This window comes from Coturnix japonica, chromosome 28, assembly GCF_054131305.1.
Source record: "Coturnix japonica strain WE chromosome 28, WE-NBRP24, whole genome shotgun sequence".
Classification (NCBI taxonomy): Eukaryota; Metazoa; Chordata; class Aves; order Galliformes; family Phasianidae; genus Coturnix; species Coturnix japonica.
In genome coordinates this window covers 6607781-6627325 of record NC_140690.1, presented here as the reverse complement: position 1 = coordinate 6627325, position 19545 = coordinate 6607781, and the positions used below count along the sequence as shown (strand labels likewise).

Below are 19545 nucleotides of genomic sequence, written 5' to 3'. Positions count from 1 at the left end.
TTCACAATAGTCAAAATATTCCCTTCTACATTAAATTCTATACTGATACGTTTATACAATTATTGTTAATTCATGTTCTCATTTTCCTTGACGGAGGGTTTCGTGACAGTTTTACTTTCAAATCACCCGCTGGACTAGTGACTCTCCATTCGTGATTTTGTACTGGACCCTTAACACGACTAGCATGTGTCCATCCTTTTTCAGCAGTTCTGATGGCAGTATTGGTAGTCAATAATACCAGATAGGGACCTTCCCAGCGAGGCTGCAGTGTGGTTTCTCTCCAGGTCTTTATCAGAACCCAATCTCCAGGCTTTATTCGATGGAGGGTAATGTCCAGAGGGGGTCTTTGAGTCAATTGTCCCTTTTTCACAATTCCTGTTTATACTTCATTAATTCCGTGATATAAGCTTGAATGTTCTTATCTAACACCCCCGGGTGATCTTTAGGGGTTCCCGCATCATATGGCATATTCCTATGTCAGCCCGGGGCTGGGCCCTAAGGTTTAAGAGGACAAGGGGAATGCATTTTATCCATGAGAGCTTAGTTTCTAGTGTTAATTTGGCCAATTGCTTTTTTTAGTTCCCCATTCATTCTCTCTACTCGCCCTGAACTCTGTGGGTGCCAGGGAGTATGTTCTTCCCATTTTATTCCCAAGGCCTCAGCTATATCTCTAGCGATTCCTGATGCAAAGTGTGGTCCCTGATCCGAATCCATTACTTCTGTTACCCCATACCTAGGGATGATTTGTTCGAGTAATATTTTTGTTACTACCTGAGCTATTGCTTTAGTTGTGGGGAATGCCTCTACATAATGTGTGAGGTGGTCTATTATGACTAATACATATTTATATCTTCCTACTTTAGGAAATTCGGTATAGATAGTGCCCTCTTTTCCCTGTAGTCTTTTTAGTGCCTGTAAAACAGCATACAGCTCGCAAGCTTGAGCTGACCAAGTGTTACTCAGGGGTCCTGATTCCAATACCCGGAGGGTCTTTCCATCTACTATTGCATAACCTGATCTTCTCTTTCCCTCCACTACTCTAGAGGATCCATCCACAAATAATTTTTCCCCTTCTCTTAATTCTTCTTCCCTGCCCAATCCTGTGTTAAAACCCCATACGCTGTACCACTGTCTATGTTAACAAATAAATAAAAGGGTCTCTTTAAGTCAGGCAGGCTCAAGACAGGGGCATTGATGAGATCCTCCTTCAGCTTTTGTAGATTCTCTTCATCTTGTCTATCCCACTTTATTAATCCATCGGTACTGAGCTTTTGATATAGGAACTTTACTTTACTGCTATAATTTTCAATCCATTGTCTACAATATCCCACTAATCCCAGCAATTGTCTTATTTGTCTCTTATTGTTTGGCGACGTCAGGGACAATATTCCTTGTATCCTTTCAGGACCTATCTTCTTTTCTCCTTTACTCAGGTAATGCCCTAGATATCTAACCTCCTCTTCCACAAATTGCAATTTCCTTTTTGATACTTTAAGTCCTTTCAGTCCCAAAAAGTTCAGCAATTTAATACTTTCTTTCCGAACCTTTCCCTCATCCTCTCCAGCAATTAATAGATCATCTACATACTGTATTAATTTGGTATCAGGATCTAGCTGATACTCTTGCAGGATCTGTTCTAGGGCTTGCCCAAACAAATTAGGGGATTCTGTGAAGCCTTGGGGGAGTACAGTCCATCTTAATTGCTGTTTTCTGTTAGTTCTCTCCTCCTCCCTGTTTTCAGGCTTCCTAAATTTTTGCTGTCCTGGAATTCGATTTTGCGTCCATCCCCCCATTTTCCTTTCCAATTCCCTACTTTCTCTGACCGCTGCTACCATCATCCTAACCTGCCTATTATGTCTTTCTTCCTCCCTTCTTACATATACCTTCTGAGCTTCCCTCAAAAGTTCATCAAGCCCCCGATCCTGCCAATTTTCTATCTTTTCTAGTTTCTTGCGGATATCTTCCCAAGCCTTAGCTACGAACTGTGTTTTGAGCAGAGCCTGGCCTATCGGTGTATCGGGATCCAATCCTGAATATAGTTGTAAATTCTTGCGTAACCTTTCTAGCCATTCAGTGGGTGTTTCCTCCTTCTTTTGTCTTTCATTAAAAGCTTTATTTATATTCTGACCTCTTGGGACTGCCTCCCTAATGCCCTGGATAATGATAGTTCGCAGGTCCTGCATGTGAGTCCTATGATGTTGATTTTGATGGTCCCATTGCGGATTCTGTAAGGGCCATTTAATATCCACAGCGGGCCCGTGGGCATGTTGAGCATCCCAAATGCGCATCCCTGCATGCCTAATCATACCTCTCTCTTCTGCTGTGAACAGTATACTTAGAATAGATTGTAGTTCCTCCCAGGTATAAACATTTGGCCCTAAGAACTGATCTACTCTGTCTGCCACCCCCAGGGGATCTTCTAGTATATTACCCATTTCCTTCTTAAAATCTCTAACATCCCCTGAATTTAAGGGCACTGATATAAACCCCATCTGAGGTTGTGGACCTCCCATGGGCATTTCTCTTAAAGGGTAGAGGTTATTTTGTCGTGCCTTTGCCCGTGTCACAGGCCCTCCCCCTTCTATCTTTTGTACTTCTCCCTTTCTCGAATCCATCTGCCCATGATCCAACTGAGGAGGAGAAGGTAGGGGAATTGCTGGTGGTACAGCATATGGTGGGGGTCCCACTAAGGCCTCCTCTTCCCTTCGAGGTTTACGTTTTTCGACATCTTTTTCTTTTCGTGTCAAATTAAAAATGGGGACTCCTAAACCCTCTGGGCGAGTGACCCATACTGCTGCATAGTCACTTTCTTCTTGATTGAAAGGGGTTTTGGAGTTTACCCAAAAATTTAATTGCTGTTGTACCCAATCTTCATTAGAACCATACTTAGGCCACCATACTGCCGGGCCAATTTGTTGTCCGCTCCAAATTTCTATACAATAATAAATCATCTTTGCTTTATCTTTATTTCTTGTTCCTGGATAGTGCGTCCAGGCAATTAGCATGAACCCTAGAGGTGAGTCCTTAGGAATGGATGGTCGTTTAGAAGGGGTGGGTGGTTTAGTTTTACACTGCCCCATCTCGTTCTTTACTTCTTGCTCTCTTGTTTTATTCAACGTCTGTAGCTCCCCCTAGTGCCCGTAGCTCTAGGGGAACACCTAAATAATAATCATCCCTAGTGTCCGTAGCTCTAGGGGAACACCTGAATAATAATCATCCCTAGTGCTCGTAGCTCTAGGGGAACACCTAAATAATAATAATCATCCCTAGTGCCCGTAGCTCTAGGGGAACACCTAAATAATAATCATCCCTAGTGTCCGTAGCTCTAGGGGAACACCTGAATAATAATCATCCCTAGTGCTCGTAGCTCTAGGGGAACACCTGAATAATAATCATCCCTAGTGCTCGTAGCTCTAGGGGAACACCTAAATAATAATAATCATCCCTAGTGCCCGTAGCTCTAGGGGAATACCAAAGAATAACCCTCCATAGAGCCCATAGCCCTAGGGGTTGTGGTGGTGAAAGGGTCCCGCTTATACCCTGTACCCACCCTTCGGCGTGCCCTCACTCAGTGTTGCATTCACTCGCTTCCCCCAGGTCGTGGCCCACGCCCTCGCGGGCAATGGGAACCGCACTACTGTGGGGTCCACACTCGCTCGGGTTAGTGCCGGCTGCCGGCCCCCCTTCACAAGCACACAACACTCGCCACACGCCGGATTCCCAACCCAGACCGGACTATACTCACCTGTCCTGCGTCTTCGTCCGGACTTTCGTGCACGAAATTTAAAGGGTTAACCGGTTTTTCCTTGCCTTTGTGTTTTAAATTTCGGATCGTCGGCAGGAGTAGGGCGGGAGGATAGGAGCCGAGGCCACCTATTTAGGCGGGGCGCCCCCTCAGGCTCGTACCCACGCCAGTATTCCCATCCGAGTCACGGCACCAAATTGTCATCAATTTACAAGCAATGAGCCGATAATGTTCCAATTAGAAACTTTTATTAATTGTAGCGGGTAAAACAAAAAGGCAATTCAGCGCTGGGCGACAGGGGAATCCTCGTTCCTCCAACTGCCGCACCTTCCCGTCCCTTGCAACTTCTTTTGTAAGGTCCATCCCGAGTGTATTGTCCTTTAATTGGTCGGTCGTGATCGTGCCACTTGGTGTGTCGTTCCTTGGTTGGTCCTTCCGTGAAACTTTGTATCCATCGGGGCGCGCTTTGCCTGTAACTATGCAGAGTACACAATCTACCCATAAAATTAGAGTGTTCTGCAACCCTTGTGGCCTCCATATTCCACCATCACATCCCGGTCCTAATGAACAAGCACTCCACCACAATGCTACCACATCCCGGTCTTAATGAGCAAACATTTTATCACAGTTATGATGTGGAATACTGATAGCAAAATTACAAAATTATTAAACCATGGCACCCTGGTATTTTTCTTTTTTTTTTTTCTTAAATATTTTCCTTTTTTTTTTCTTAAATATTTTCCTTTTTACTATTTAAATGTTATGGGCACATCTTATAGAAACACAAGGCTGTTTACAAAGAAGTGCATGCTGTGTTGCTGTATGATGAGCAAGATACATCTATTCTTCATCTAGCAGGAATAGTTGCTGAGCCTTAAGAACAGTTTCAGAAAGCTTTGGGAATTTGGGCATTTTCCTTGTTTCTGCAACACAAAATGAAAATTTATGCTGTATACAAAGAAAAGGGGAGTCCGAACTTGTACGTTAAATTTGAAGGAGATCAATCTGGGGTAATATTTAAAAAAAAAAAAAAAAAAAAAAAAAAGGGAGTGTGGTCATCAAATACTATAAAATATATTAGCTGTTATTAGAATGCCACTTATCTTCCCCCCATACGAATCACTGTCATGTTGTATGTGAATTTGTGAGGTGGGTTTTGAGGCTGAAATTAAAAACTTCTTGTATGGCTGTCTTCATAGTGGCTATCCAGACTATGTGTAGAAATAACAGCTATTATGTAGTCAGCTATTCAGCAGTTTTAACTGATTATAAATTACGTTTCAGGGTGGAGAACATAGCATAGTGCCTGACACCTGTGTTGATCCTGAGGGCATTCTTGATTCTGTGCATTATGATGTCATGGATATTAAAGAGCAAGCTGAGGCAGCACATAGTTCCATTGTATCCCTGGGGGACCCGAAGGAAGATACTGGCTGGTTTGAAAAGCAGCTGGAGAAAACTAACTTTGAACTGATGGAGACCAAAGAAGAGCTAACAGAGAAAAACACCAAACTACTTAAAACTGAAGAAGAGCTGATGCAGAAGAACAAAGGTGAGTTATGCGATGTGAAAGGTAGAAGACAGAAATAGTTCATTAATCTAAAAGAGAAATAACCAGTTTGAGTAGGAATTAGAGGAGATGTTCTACCTTTGGAACCATAGCCTGTAGATAAGTGATAGTTTGTTCCTTGTGTATATTCAGGTTCAGCAATTCCACGGTTTTTGGTTATTTCTTTTCTTTTTTCCCCCCTCTCCTTTAAACTGCAACTAGCAGCTTTACGCTTTCGTAAGTATGGGGTTAAATGTCTATATCTTGATTTTTACTTTTATATTGTAATCTCTACTCTTCTTTATGTCTTGTTGATGCAATGTTTTCGTTCCAAGAAATATAGAAAACTTTTGAATCACTCCCAATAAGTGAAGACCACATGCAAATTAATTAATCTGTTCAAAAGCTACCTAAACATTAGAATATCTGGAAAAATTGATTACTTAATAAACTGTCTATTGGCTACTTATGTAATACAACCTTTTCTGTGTGTTACAGACTTTGAAATGCAGGTGATTAAATTGGATGAGTCTGATGAGCAACTTAAAGAAGCAACTGAGGTAACTTTATCAAGAAGATGTTGTGTAAAATTGTTTTAATACCAACTTGTGGTAGCTTAAAATGCTATTCCAGTAGGCACCATTAATAGATTTCTTACCGAGCTTAGCTTAACTGAATTTGCCTTTAATGCATTGTGTAATTCAGCTACTTAACGCTACATTAGAAACTGATGACTGAATTTTTTTTATTTTTTATTTCTAAGAAAATGAATGCACAAAATGAAAGGATTCGAGAGCTAATGGACATCGTGGTGCAGAAAGATGACATTATTACAGAGCTACAAGACTTAAAATCTCATTTAGAGGAAAAAGTAAAAGATTATGTGAGTTTTACACATCTCCATATCCTTATACAAAGAAAGGAAAACACTAATTCTATGCTTGTAATCAACACATTTTTGGAAAACTGATTTTCTGTATGTAGCTGGTACTCGCTTGAAATTGTAAACAATTCAAATTTATCTGAAGGTAGTTGTTGTTAACACAAACAACAAAAATATCAGTGTGTTCCACTAACTCCTGCCTCACACTCCTACATCAGAGGAAGAGCAACAGTAATAGTATGTTGAGTAGAGTTGGAAGTACGAGTATGAATGGTCAGGATATCTCCACGTTCTATGCAGTCCATAAAACTTTATCCTGACTAATGTACTGCGAGCTACTGAATATGTGAAGACTAGCTTAAGTATGTGTGCATACCACTTCTGGTGGTTTTTGTTCATTTTTTGATGTTTGGTAGCCTGAAGTAGCTCTGAAAACATTTATAGTTAATTCTGTCACTCAGATCTCTAACCTTGTAAGCTTAGCAACTTGACCCTTCTTAGTCTTTGACTGTCTGCATCACTGCAACTTAGTATTTCCATGGTATTAAAGCTGACTGTGATGAGTAGTCATGTCCTCACCTATTACTTCTTCCAAGAACAAGGCTCCAACTCTATCTGTGAGGTTGTGTGGCCTGAACACTTCTGAGGCTTTTCTTTTCATAAGTTACTAAAGATGAATAATCAGTCCTTGGCAGTGCCAGCATGGCTTAACAATTGTCATCTTGTAAGTAAGGAAGCTTCACTTGTGGTCAAGGACACAATCTAAAATATGCATGACAGAGCTGACTAAGCTTTAAGGTTGGATTATATCTGTCACGATGAAAGTGATTTTAGCAGCTTAGCTGAAGTGTGATGTGATGAACTTGTATGAGAGCTGACCATTTGCTCTTTGACCATGTTTGTAATTTTGTTGACTTCTTGGAAACAGGAAATTCTTTGATAAACTGGTAAACTCTTGATTGTGTGCAAGTGTTTTACTTTCTAACCTGCTAGGCTCTTGCTTTCCCTTGTATACACTCTACCGAGTATTGCGCTTGTCATTATCTGAAGGTGTACTTGTTCTGTCTGCTATTGAGATTTGTAACTGATGTCTATAGAGTCACCGGGTAAATATTTTAGCTGTATGGTTTTGTGTAAATATTTGCCTACAGAAGATTACTGAGACTTAAGTGCTCCTTTTGTTAAGCTTCAATGTAACTGATCTTATATCAATACAGGAAAAGACTACCTACCATTTAACTACCATTAAAGCAGAACCGGCAGATGAGAACACTAATAAAAGAACTGAAAGCAGCCAATTTTCAGTGCTTTCAGTTAAAGCACTGAAACAAGAGAAAACTGAGTTGGAAGTGGGAAGAAAGCACAGTACTGATGAGGATAAGCCTACTGTGGAAGAGCCACCTCCAAAGAAAGGTACAGTTTCTTCCATCGTTGAACAGGGTGTCTTCCAAAACAATAAATTGCTTCCTATTCCGGATAGGAAGCAAAAGGCTGTGAAGCGCGTACCTTATGGTATAAGGAGAAAAGCCACTGTGTTAAACTGTAAATAGAAGTAACTGTTATGTAAATATCCCTTTTTCAGAAGGTCCTATGCTGTTCATTTTTGAATGCTTAAGAATAAAAGTTTTTTGCACTATTTTTTTCCTTTTTGCTGCTTTTTCCTCATCTGTTGATGCACTTGCAGATTTGGTAATAGTTTTAAAGCAGTTTCTTTAGGATTGTTTCAACTGCTGTTGCTGATCTTCTGAGTAGCATCAGCTGTTCAAGTGCTTTTTTTTGTTTGTTTGTTTTGTTTTTCCTGAAGCAACTATCAAAATTGTTGACGACCTGCCAATTGCTCGCTCATGGGCAATATTTGAGCAAAATGGTTTGGATAAGCTCTGATGCATTTAACTTCACTTCTGGGCACAGCTGAGCATCAGTGTTCCTAGAATTACGGAAGGCATATACAATGTAGAAGGGAAAATCTAAAACTTAGCTGTAGTCCCTTCCTTTCTTGTATTCCTCTTGCAAAATATGTGCAAGGGAGAAAGTCAAGGCCTTCTTTGGATGAGATGCTGTTCTTGGATGATTTGTCCCTGCTGCCTTTATTTGACATAAATATTGAATCCTAATGTGACCACTGAATGGCATCACATATAAGCATCTTACCAGAGACTGAGGGAGGGATGTGGACTCCTCCATACTCCAAATAGTAGTGGGTTTGTTCTAATCATATGACCAAAGCTCTCATTTAACAATTAATGACAGCAATGCTCCACATAGGAATTAAAATGGGTAGCTGATAGTCACAATGTCAGCGTGAAGTTTTCTGTTAAGAAGTACTGAGTATTCAATCATGTTAAAATTTTCTTCTATTTGTGAGTATTAATAGCGTCCAATTTCAAAAACCGCTTAATATATATTCTTTAGCTATGTTAAATATACACAGTAGAACAATGAGCACAGGTATGTTGTGCTGGTTCTTTTGTAGAATTAGTTATATAAGTAGCACGAGCAAAAGTGTTTTAGGAGATGCTAGGTTATCTCAGCTTCAAGTTCAGGGTATTTACACCATTCTCTGAGCTTTTAGGTCTTGTTTCCTATGCTCTGTAATAATGCTTTTTCCCTACTTCCTGTGTAAGGAGCTTCTAGACTGAACATTACACATCTTCTCCCTAGTCTTATTTATCTTGCTTTAGTGCTTGCTTGTTATTTTCAGCATAAAGTGTTTAGATTACTTATAAATCATATTCCCCTCACTAGTGTTGCTGGGAGCAGCAGTCAAAACCAAAACCTGGTTTGGGGTGGAATATGCCACTGCTGTTTCTTCAGTATGACTTTTAAATCAGTTGAGGGCTGTATATAAAACTCCTTAGATGAGTTAAGAGGCTGTTTCCATGCAGTACATGTGAATCTGTATGTAATGCAGGCTGCACGTGGGTGCTATAAAATCCTGCATTTCTGTAGTTGTAGTAATAAAAGGACTGTACAAGAATCACCATGGAATATATTGTTGTGGTGACACAATCCCTAGTAAGTCTTGACTTATATTTATTTTTTTAATACTTAAAGTATGCATATTATGGAATGGACATAACTGGATTCTAAAGCAATGATGAAATACAGCAGAAGTCGCTTTTGATAGAAAGAAAATGCATGTGATTTTAGCTAATTGCTCACCAGTTAAAGAAAAAAACAGCCCCAAGCTAATGGAATATTTATGGAAACTTGAATCTGCAAATTTGTACAACTTTATGAGTGAACTTTATATGCAAAAGAGTAAGTGTGGACAGAAGTAGGAATCCTCATATTTTGTTTAGAGATCAACTGATTAAGAGAGACAGATATCAACACTTAAGTGATCAACTTGTCCAGGGTTTTATCTTTCTTTTGAAAGTAAGAGGACTGTGAGTTGGAATGAAATTTCTTAGAGAACTGTTTATCTACCATTTAGATGTAGATGGAGTGATTCCTGGCTGCCTTATAGGGATTGCTGAAGCACGGAAGATAGAAAGAATATAGCTGTGAATTATCTATCTCGTTCCCATGTTTCTTAAATCTAATTAGATTTTCTACTGGTGTGGAGTGGAAGATTTGAGTAGTGCCATGGTAAAAGTGTTCTTCCAGACTGAAAACCTTTTGCTGTTAATTCTGTATAGAAATCTGAGGCACCTGATTACGTGTTCAGAGGACTTGAATTCCTTCACTAGTATCAAATACTATGTGATGTGAGGGCATGGCTTGCATATTTGTGACAGTTTTTCACTTAGAAGTTGCTACTTGGTGTTGTGAACTGCTATGTAATAATGATTTTAATCAATCTGAGCTACATTCCTTTTCCCTTTTTTTTGTTTGTTTGTTTGTTTGTTTTACAGTAGTTGTAAATGAGAGAAAGAAAAAGAACACTGTAGAGCAAAAGAAAATTGAACACATGAAACAAAAGTGCTCCGCGTACCGAAAGGAAGTACTAGCACTGAGGGAAAGAACTGAAATCTTGGAACGTCATTTAGCTGTGCTTGAAGAACAATGCAGAAGAGAAAAAAATAAAAAAGATTTCAGTAAGCAGGTAACAAGCCTGCGTATTGAGCTTTCTTTTTCTGAAGAAACAGCTGATGTCCTCCGTGAACAAATTCTGCAGGGTCAAGCTGACTATCGGGAAATTGCTTCTGAACTGGATGAACAGAAATCTATAAATATGACACTAGAAGACAAAAATGCCCAACTAACTAACAACATAGAAGTTGCCAAAGAATATATAATTGATAAAGTGTCACAAGTAAAAGAAATGCGGACCAAATTAGATGAATTATACAAATGTCACTTAGAGTTTCACGCCATCGGTACTGACTTTGTCAGTGTAAAGGATTCCTCAGACTGTGAAAAAGATGAGCCAGGGACATCTCAAATTAGTTCTGCATGCATTCAGTCACAGACTTCTTCCATCTCAGATCTTGTGCAGGACCTCTCCTTTAACTATAGTCTTGAAAGGATTTGGGAAGTATGCAGAAGTATTGTTGATGTTTCCTCACAAAAAAGTCAGCACATCAAAGCACTGCTTCAAGACAATGAAAACCTAAAGACGGGAGTGAATAATGCTGAAAATCATAATCATCAACTTGTAATGAAGCTATGTGAGATTACAACTCACACTAGTCAGGAAGATGATCTTGTGAATCAGTTACATGAGCAAATAGAAAAGAAAACTCAGGACTTTGAAGAAAAGACTGCAGAAGATCAGAGAGTGATTGCACAATTTCAGGAGGAAGTTGCCAACTGTGAGATAAAAATAAGAGAGCTTGAATATCTCCTGGAGGCTTCCAAGACAATGGAAGACAATGTGTCAAAACTCAATGAATTACTTAAAGAAAAAGAATCTATTATTGTTAATCTGGAGACAGTTACAGCAACTCTGCAGGAGAAGTCTGCAAATGCAGACAAAAATTTTGAAGAGTTAAGTAGCAATGAAGCAAATCTGATTCAAGAAGTTATGCAGCTGAAAAACAGCTTGGAGCAGATGAAACATTCTCTTCGGGAAAAGGAAAAGAGTGAAATGGAGAAAGTGCAACGTATAGAATCGTAAGTAACCACTGAGTTAACTTAGAGCCCTTTGAGAATGAACTAGAGTTAAAAATAGTTAATGGGAACATCCCTTTGACTTAATGCATCTGCATGCTTATCAATGGCCAAACTACTACTTTAGGATGCTTTGGTATGCTACTTGAGTTCCAAGGGAAAACAGGAGTGTGCAAGGAAATAAAGAATAATATGGGGATTTCTGGTGGTTTTGTTGTCCATCCCTCAGAATAGCATCTGAATAATTTATTGCTTCAGCATCTGATTATGAGAAGCAAGCTGAAATTCAAAAGTAATTGTTTAAATCTTGTCACTGGTCTAGATAGATTTAAGAGTCTATTTACAAATAGAAACCAACAGGCAGGGCATGGATGAAGCTGTAATTGCTGTTTCCATGAGATGTGTAACAGTAATGTTCTTTGTCTCTTTATTTTTAACATAAGGCTAGAAAATATTCTTTCTGAGAGTTCTGCCCTTGTACTGAATTTGAAAAAAGATTTGCAGAGGAAAGAAGAAGAGTATGCAGATCTAAAAGACAAACATTCTGATGCCGAGAAACAAATTCAGCAAGTACAAAGCGAGGTTTGTAGTCAACTGAGATATTTTTTTCTGTAAGATTATGCTTGGCTTTCTGCTGTTAAAACTTCTCAAACTTTAACTATGAAGCTGGAAATTTCACACTAGTGTGGCTAGCAGCAAATCTTAGGTAAAGTTGCCATTGAAGCTCTAGAGGGGACCAGAAGTTAAAACATGGTTTCACATAGATAATGAACAGAGGAAAGTAAATTTGGTTAGTAGTCTGGAATAAGGTTTGTGAAGAGAATAGCTAATCTGCCTCTGGAGGGGACTTGTTATTATCTCTAAGTTACTGGTGACTTGCCATTGGTATCCGTGGTAACTCCAAAGCCTAAAACCTAAGTCTTGTGAAAAAACGGTGATAACTGGGAAGAAGAATGCTATTTACTTGAAGAGAAATAGACTAATTTCCAGAGGCTCTTTAATATAAGCATGTATATTTTTTTTCTTCTATTTCAGCTTCAGTGATGTTAATAGTTAAAATTTAATTATTAAACAAGAAGATATCTTAAAACCCATTTTGCAGGATCTTAGTCTGAAAGTTTATTGGGTGTGCTTGGGGTGGAAAATTGAAGCTTAAAAATGAATTCATGTCTTCCTTGGTAACCTTGCACTTGCTGTCGTTTTCCTACTCAGCACTTGTTTGTGAATTCCTCTTTATTTAACAAAGAAGTATTTGGCTAGGTTGGATTACAGAACTCTTTTAATGAACCGTGAGCTGTGCTTACATTACAGGTGTCCACGATGCGTTCTGTGGAGGAATCCCTCAGGAACAGGATGGATGAACTTGAAAGGATTAATAACCAGTTTAAGGATGAGCTGGATTATAGAGACTATACTATCCAACAACTTAAACAGGTATTTTTCTTGCTCTTAATTTTTATTACATGAATGATGCAGGTTTTCCAAGCAACAGGAAAAAGGTCAAAAAAAAAAAAAAAATTGGAGCAAAATGAAAGTGGCCAACTGAAATTAGTGGTAGACCATGAAAGATATTCAAATAATTAGTCACTACAGAGCACTGGCAGATTGCTTTAAATACAATAATCTGCATAGTAAATACATATGTAATACATGCATATAACCTGATCTTGTTGAGTGACATCACGATATGTTAATTGAATTTTCTTACCATAAACTCTTTTTATCAGCTTGAGTCCTTATTTATGCTTTATGAAAAGCTTATTAATTCTAGGCTGTCTGAAAGATTCTGCTTGTTTTTACTGTGTATGCTTTTCTTTCAACATGAAATATAGGAGCTGGTGGAAACTGAGAGGATGGAAGATATCTCCAAAGACTATGATCAACTATGTGACGGTCAGCCATTATTTGTGTGTGTGTGTGTGTGTGGAATATCCGTGTAAATGTTGTCACATTGCTAATGACTTTGAGTCTTCTGTGTTTCGATTTTAAAACATATCTGCATGTATTTGTATGTAAATATTTCAATGGAGATGCTCTATTTCTTTTAAAAGAGCTTTTGGTCATGGGAGAATCTTGATTTGAGAATAATGGGAGCTAGTAGGGAGTTCATCTGTAAATTTTCAAACCTTCAGATCTGTGTGCAAGGGATAGAACAATTGAAGTTATGCGGATGGCATTAGAAGAACAAGAGGAAGTGCAGCTTGAACAAGATGAAATGCTTCAAGCTCAGTTAGAAGAGAACCAAAAATTAGCTTCAGGTAATCTTTCCAGGGAAAGGGAGCAGGAATGCAAAAGGGGTTTAGACGTACTGTGATAGCCACTTCCATTTTCATGTAACTGTTACTTAGGCATTAACGTTCCATAGTAAACAACAACTCTCTTGTAGTTAAAGGCTTCTGTTATTTCTTTATGTCTGTAGCAGATAAAACCGAAGCTGCTTTAGTAAAAAGTCATTGGTGTGGTATTTCAAATATATATTTGAAATGATATGCTATCTAACCTCATTTTGTGTATTGAGTAGAACTGATTGCATGGAAACACAAATACAGTGAACTGGAATACCAGAGCAATGGTGACTGGCAGCAAAAGAACAACGAAAGTGATGAGGCAAATTTGAATGAAAACAGTACAGAATTAATAAAGCTGCAAAAAGAGCTGGAGGTAACTTAACTTCAAAGTTGTAACTTGATAAAGTAAACTGTTATATTGATTACAGAAACTTCCTGTAAAACCTGCAGTGCAACATGCAATAGGGACCACGTGCAGCTTTTTTGTGGTACGTTAAGAATGGCATCACTGATGCCCCCATAGTATAGGAAGTGTAGCCTTCCCTACATTATGCTGCCATGAGCAGTGCTTCTTTTGCTGGCCTCTGAACAGTTAGTTGTCTTATCCCATCTGATGTTATTTTTTGTTGTTGTTGTTTGTTTGTTTTTTTAAATAAAAGTAGTGGGCTGGCAGTGGGAGTTTTCTAAGTGAGTATACAATAGGTTACATCCACTCTGTTAGTGGAATGGTTCTGAGCTTCTTTCCTCCTTCACCTTGAGTAAGCTTATTCATGGTATATTTTTTTTAATGCACAGAGCCAATTCACTTTTTCAAGAAGAGGGGAAAGTTGAACATTCATTGCTTCATTCTATGCCACGTCAATGTGCTATAAGCAGAGTATACTTATACAATTGTTGTTTGCAAGAAAGGAATACTAACTCAAAGCAAATTGTAACTTACGGTGTATTTGTCAAAACTGTTTTCTGTTAGTTGCTTGGGCAACTAATATAAGCTATCGAAATCATCATCTAACTTTATCACCAGGAAGCCTTTTTTGTAGGGCTGCGGGTCTACTAATTTTCCTTGGTTAAAAGACTTTTATTTTTTCCAAGCAGTTTCTCAGGTGCTCTGTCCTATATATGAGAATGTCTGCCAGTAGGTTTGATAGGAAAGGAGACTACTCCTATAGTGTAAACTGTGTTGCTTTTCTTTGTCTTTCAACCCTAATGGAGCTGCAAGTTTTTCTACAACTGCTGCAAGGCAGTGTAAAGTGTTAGAAGTTTTTAAGTTAAAAGAGTTTTTTTTATACTGACTTTTGGTGTAAGTTCTGTAAAGCTTATGTGAACATTTATAAAGAAAAAGAGATGTTTTATGGAGGCTCTGCAGTCTGAATAAGAAATACTGGAAATGATTATTTTTTAATGGAAAAGAACTAATGATTATCCAATACCTGCCTTTGGGAATATTCTGTAGTAAAAACTGCTAATATTTCTGTTATCTTGCAGAAACAAGTCTATTTAATGATGACCTGGCTTTTAAGACTTTTATTCCTTAATGACTCACTATTTCATTTTTGGTTTCTTTGAAATAGGAAAGTGAGACTAAGTATCAAACTGATAGAAAACAGTGGCTGGAGGAGAAAGAAGAGCTCCTAAATCAGATAAAAGAAGCTGAGAATCTTCGCAACAAAGAAATGAAACAATTTGCTGAGGACCGACAACATTATGGAAAGCAACAAGCAGAAATCGTAAGTGATGAGGTCCTGGCAAACTTGTCTGGTGCCTGTAGTTTGGAGACAACTACATACCAAGTATTAACAGTAAGGGTGCATAAGAGCAGCTTGTCCAAGTCCCCTTGCTTTCTTATGCGGCAAAGCCCATATGAGAACTGCTTGATTTGGAAAAGGAAGGAATGGGGGGGCCACAAAAAGAAAGATCTTTCATAAGTGCATAATGAAATGTCACGTATGTGGGACATCAATAAGAAAATTACAGTTGAAAAATAGATCACTATTTAATGAGGCTAAGAAAGTATTTTGTACAATAGCTTTTGTTTGTTCTCTTTTCTGCAAAGCAGAAGGCCTTTAAGCCTTTATAAGGAAGAAAAGGCAATTGAGTTTCTAAAGAAACCCCACAAACTTCTCTCCAGATACTGAATAAAAATTCTTGGTCAAACGGCCACAGTTTTGCTCCTTTATCACTTTCCAAATAGTGACTGATAACAAAGTCACTTGAGTTACTTGAGCTGTTTGCTGGGCTCTTGTCATGTAACTTCTTAAACATGTGAATCTGTACATTCTGCAAAGCTTTTTTTACATCTGGAAGTAGTTAGTCCCGACTTTCTGGACCTGCAAGCAGCATAGAAGGATGTGAGGAGCTTAGTATTATTATCACTTTGTGACTTTATTTTCCTAAAGCTCATTAGTAATCATTAAATGAGCAAATTGAAGTGGAGGTTCTAAAATAATACTAATATTTTTTCACAAGGAGAGTAATGTAGGTTGTCTAATAGAAGCATGGTTTTGCTTCTGTAGGTTTGTAGTGCAACTAGTTCTAGAGCTCCTGTGGATCTTGAAGAGATCATACATTTACTAAGACTGTAAAACGGTGCTAACTACCGAAGTGTTAGAACAGTTCAGTGTGTAGTAGGTGATGTTCACTGTTCATCTGTTCTTCTTTTAGGAAAGACTTGTTGCCCAGCTGGAGGAAAAGGACCGTAATCTTCAAAAGTGGCATGAGGAGAGAGATCAGTTAGTAGAAGCTTTGGAAAAACATCTCAAAACTTTGGCTTCTAATGTCATACAAAAAGAGACAGAAATAGCAGAACTGAGACAATCTGCCTTAAAGGATTCAAGCAAGGTCAGCTCTCCTTTCCTCCTACCTGATTAGCTACCCATAAATTCTGTAAAACTCCTGTACCTGCTCTTTGTATTCTGGGTGTGGTTCTGTTCTTGAACACTGTTGTATTGACATCATGTGCAACTAACCAAAAAAAGCACCAGCTTTTATTTTTGTTCTTCAGAAACAGAATTTCTGTTAATTACTAAAATTTCAATTTTTTCAGTAGTTCAGATAAGCAGATGTCAGTTTGAGTGTTCTAGCCTGCAATTCTAAAACTGATGCTACTAAGTAATTGCAATACTGCTTGTGTGTGTTAATTCCTTTTGCCAATCCCACAACTCAGCAGTTTTTACTGTTTATTAGGATAATGCAACTGTGATAGAAGAGTTAAGAAAAGAACTGGCTGACAAAGATGACTTTATAAATGAATTAAAACAACGCATTAACCACAGTAGCCCTCAGTGTTTGCCAGAAATACCTTTACTTGAAGAAAGACAAAGTAGAAGGAATGACTCTGTAAATGAAAAGGTATGATTATATTTATAGAAAGTCAGTACTTAACATCTTGTTAACCCCTTTTTGTTCTTCTGTTTTCCTAGGAGATACTGGAGCTGGAATCATTTTTCTTAGCATATAGTCCTTTAACTACATATTCAGTGATGAGTACTTGTTGGTTCTTTTTGTCTTCCACTCAAACATGAGCTCTCATCTTCTCAAAAATATTTTATTTACTAGAACACCATCTCTCTGTGTACATTATGGAACTTTTCCATGCAGTTTTCCATGTATTCGTATGTGGATGCTGAAGATTAGGCAGAGGTTTAGCCTTTGGTGTTCTAACATAGCAGCTGTGAGCGTGCAGAGTATGGGGGGAATGGATGACAAAACAACCAGCGTTACAGATTTTGTCCCTAAATAATGTCTCGCTTTCTCTCTTTTGGAGGCAGAATACTGCCTGAGACTGTTAGTGAGACCCAGTAGGGTGTATCTGAAGATCACACAATGAATAGATGTTACTACCTTCCCACACTTGTGCTGTGTTTCAGCTTACGTGTTCATGTGGCGTCTGAGCTTGAGGTTTTACACTGTAACTTTAGAAAACTCGAGATATTTTGGAGGTCTAATGCATAGCCTAATCTTTACTCCTTTTAAATATTTACAGCCTAGGAAACAACACAGCAAAACTAAAACTGGAGAAAGTATTCCATTAAGATGCAAAGCTGAAGACAATTATTTGTCACGTCGATGTACTAGGAGCCTCACTTCATTAAATGAATCTGAGGTTAGTATGAAACTTCAGATCTGAAAATGTTGTGATTGTATTGCTTTTGATAAGGAATGAGTAGGAAAAGATCTCATGTTCTCTAAACAATTCCCAAGTTTTAATTTATTTATCCCTTTCAAGGTGATCAGATCACCTGTTTTTATAGCCTTTGATAGGAATAAAAGCTGTTGAAACAATTGTGTGATGAATTTTTGTCAGGTGCTGTTGAAAACTCTCCTCATGTTAATGCTTATGAAGTGGCTCATGATTAGATAAGTTACTTGGAAAAAATTCATGGAGCCACTGAAACGGGCACAGCAAATTGAACTTATTTTCTTCCTCTGCAGGATTTCTGGATATTGTTTTGTTAGCAGATGATATTAATCATTCCTATATAAGTTTTTAATTGCTAACTTTCATAAAATAGCAATTACATATATTTTAAAAACAAAGTATTTATTAACCAACTTAATTCTTGGAAATACAGTGGGTGGTGATACTCCAATCAGATTCTTAGCAGAGCCTGATAAAGTGGCTCTGACTACGTTTTGTCTTTCTACAATTAAAAAAAGCATTAGAAACAAGCATTAAAAATGCTATTTCTACCTCAGTAAAGTAGTTGAAGAATTTAATTAATGAACTGCTTTAGTTTAGTTTAGCCAAGCTCAGTTTAATGCTTTAGTTTCTGCTAAAGTTTAATGCTCAGTTTCTGCTTTAGTTTAATAGCCAAGCTCAGTGATAATGGTTTAAGAGAAGGGAATTTCTCTTAACTTCATCGTGTATTTTCTTTGAAACCTGTAGACATAAATCAGCTTTTTAGACATCATGAGATGTCTAATACTGATATCTTCATGTCCTGTTTTTATAATTGAATGCTTATTTATTATTTGATTTACAGTGGAATAGTTACCACTAGCAAATACTTCCCTACTATTAGCAAAAGTGTTTAAAGTGTTCACTTTTGTGACATCAATTGTTCTTTCCAAGAGAATCATGGCTGAAACTTGTCTTATTTTCCCAGGATTTTGTGAAAAGTGAGAACACGAAAAATACAAAATCTGTCATGGCTTTTAATTCACCCTCTGCAAGTGACGAGAAAATGGTTGGTTTTTGTTCTAGTTTTGAAGCTAGCTTGGGACTTCCTGTAATTGTGTGGTCACACGAAAGAAGCAGTGTCTTATCCTTATGTGTATACCTGAATGGGAATCTTACATGCTTATGAGCTCTTCCTATTAAATTCCATAAGCTAACCAAAGGGCAAGTCAGTCTGTCCCCAGAGCGTGTAATGGCTGTACTGTGTAATGATTTGGAGGGAAGGATATTGCACACTGAATAGTTGGGAAGAGAAGCTTTAGTGTATTATCGTGTGCTTTTGTAAGTGAAGCCCTTGTATTAAACTAAGGTTCGTATCATTAATATGCATGGCAGTTATTAAAAACAGATGTTCACATGTGATAGCAGTATCCTTGGCATGGTCAGAGTATGAGTAGTAGATTTTTCCCATCTGTTGTCTTCTGTTTTGTATGTTTGTTTATTTTATGTAATTAGAACAGCTTATGTAAGAAACAACTCCACAGCTTGGGAGCTACTTTTAAAGAAACTACTGCCTTATTAAGAAACTTTAAGAAACGTATGCCTTGAAATAGCTGAGATTTTGACAACTCCCTAAAGGGTATAAAATTGTCTGCATTACTTGCCGTTGTGGTATCATCAGCATAATGAACAGAGGTGTCAGTAGTAAAGCTCAAAATGTCAACTTAAAATAACGTTGAACTAAAATGAAGTTTAAACAATGCTCTTGTTTCACATGTTCACATCTCTGTTGAACAGAAATCCGGAAAAGACTACTTCCTGAGAAAGCGAGTACATGCTTCAAGACTGACTAAAAAGAAGGATGAAACACTGCAAAAAGTTGGAGATTTTATTCAAAGCTCTCCTTCT

At 38.0% G+C, this 19545-nt stretch overlaps 2 protein-coding genes across 2 annotated transcripts; both read left to right on the top strand.

The window, feature by feature from the left end:
- The first annotated feature begins 5104 nt into the window (after window positions 1-5104).
- Window positions 5105-11256, top strand: LOC146756211 (uncharacterized). The gene is made up of 5 exons (XM_085524830.1): window positions 5105-5297; window positions 5793-5854; window positions 6058-6177; window positions 7395-7590; window positions 10035-11256. The coding sequence occupies exons 1-5, from the start codon at window positions 5105-5107 to the stop codon at window positions 11237-11239; spliced, it is 1776 nt and encodes a 591-aa protein (XP_085380956.1). The 3' UTR covers window positions 11240-11256.
- A 360-nt stretch (window positions 11257-11616) lies between these two features.
- Window positions 11617-17646, top strand: LOC146756210 (kinesin-like protein KIF20B). The gene is made up of 9 exons (XM_085524829.1): window positions 11617-11814; window positions 12544-12666; window positions 13065-13125; window positions 13365-13490; window positions 13754-13893; window positions 15092-15247; window positions 16182-16358; window positions 16704-16868; window positions 17503-17646. The coding sequence occupies exons 1-9, from the start codon at window positions 11632-11634 to the stop codon at window positions 17644-17646; spliced, it is 1275 nt and encodes a 424-aa protein (XP_085380955.1). The 5' UTR covers window positions 11617-11631.
- Window positions 17647-19545: the final 1899 nt, after the last annotated feature.

Bases quoted from the DNA above. Each gene is read 5' to 3' on its own strand.
- LOC146756210 (XM_085524829.1), top strand. From the start codon at position 11,632: ATGTGTAACAGTAATGTTCTTTGTCTCTTTATTTTTAACATAAGGCTA. The intron at 13,491-13,753 runs GTAATCTTTCCA...TGTATTGAGTAG, and splicing joins GAACCAAAAATTAGCTTCAG to AACTGATTGCATGGAAACAC. The intron at 13,894-15,091 runs GTAACTTAACTT...TCTTTGAAATAG, and splicing joins AGCTGCAAAAAGAGCTGGAG to GAAAGTGAGACTAAGTATCA.
- LOC146756211 (XM_085524830.1), top strand. From the start codon at position 5,105: ATGGATATTAAAGAGCAAGCTGAGGCAGCACATAGTTCCATTGTATCC. The intron at 5,298-5,792 runs GTGAGTTATGCG...TGTGTGTTACAG, and splicing joins GCTGATGCAGAAGAACAAAG to ACTTTGAAATGCAGGTGATT. The intron at 7,591-10,034 runs GTACAGTTTCTT...TTTGTTTTACAG, and splicing joins AGAGCCACCTCCAAAGAAAG to TAGTTGTAAATGAGAGAAAG.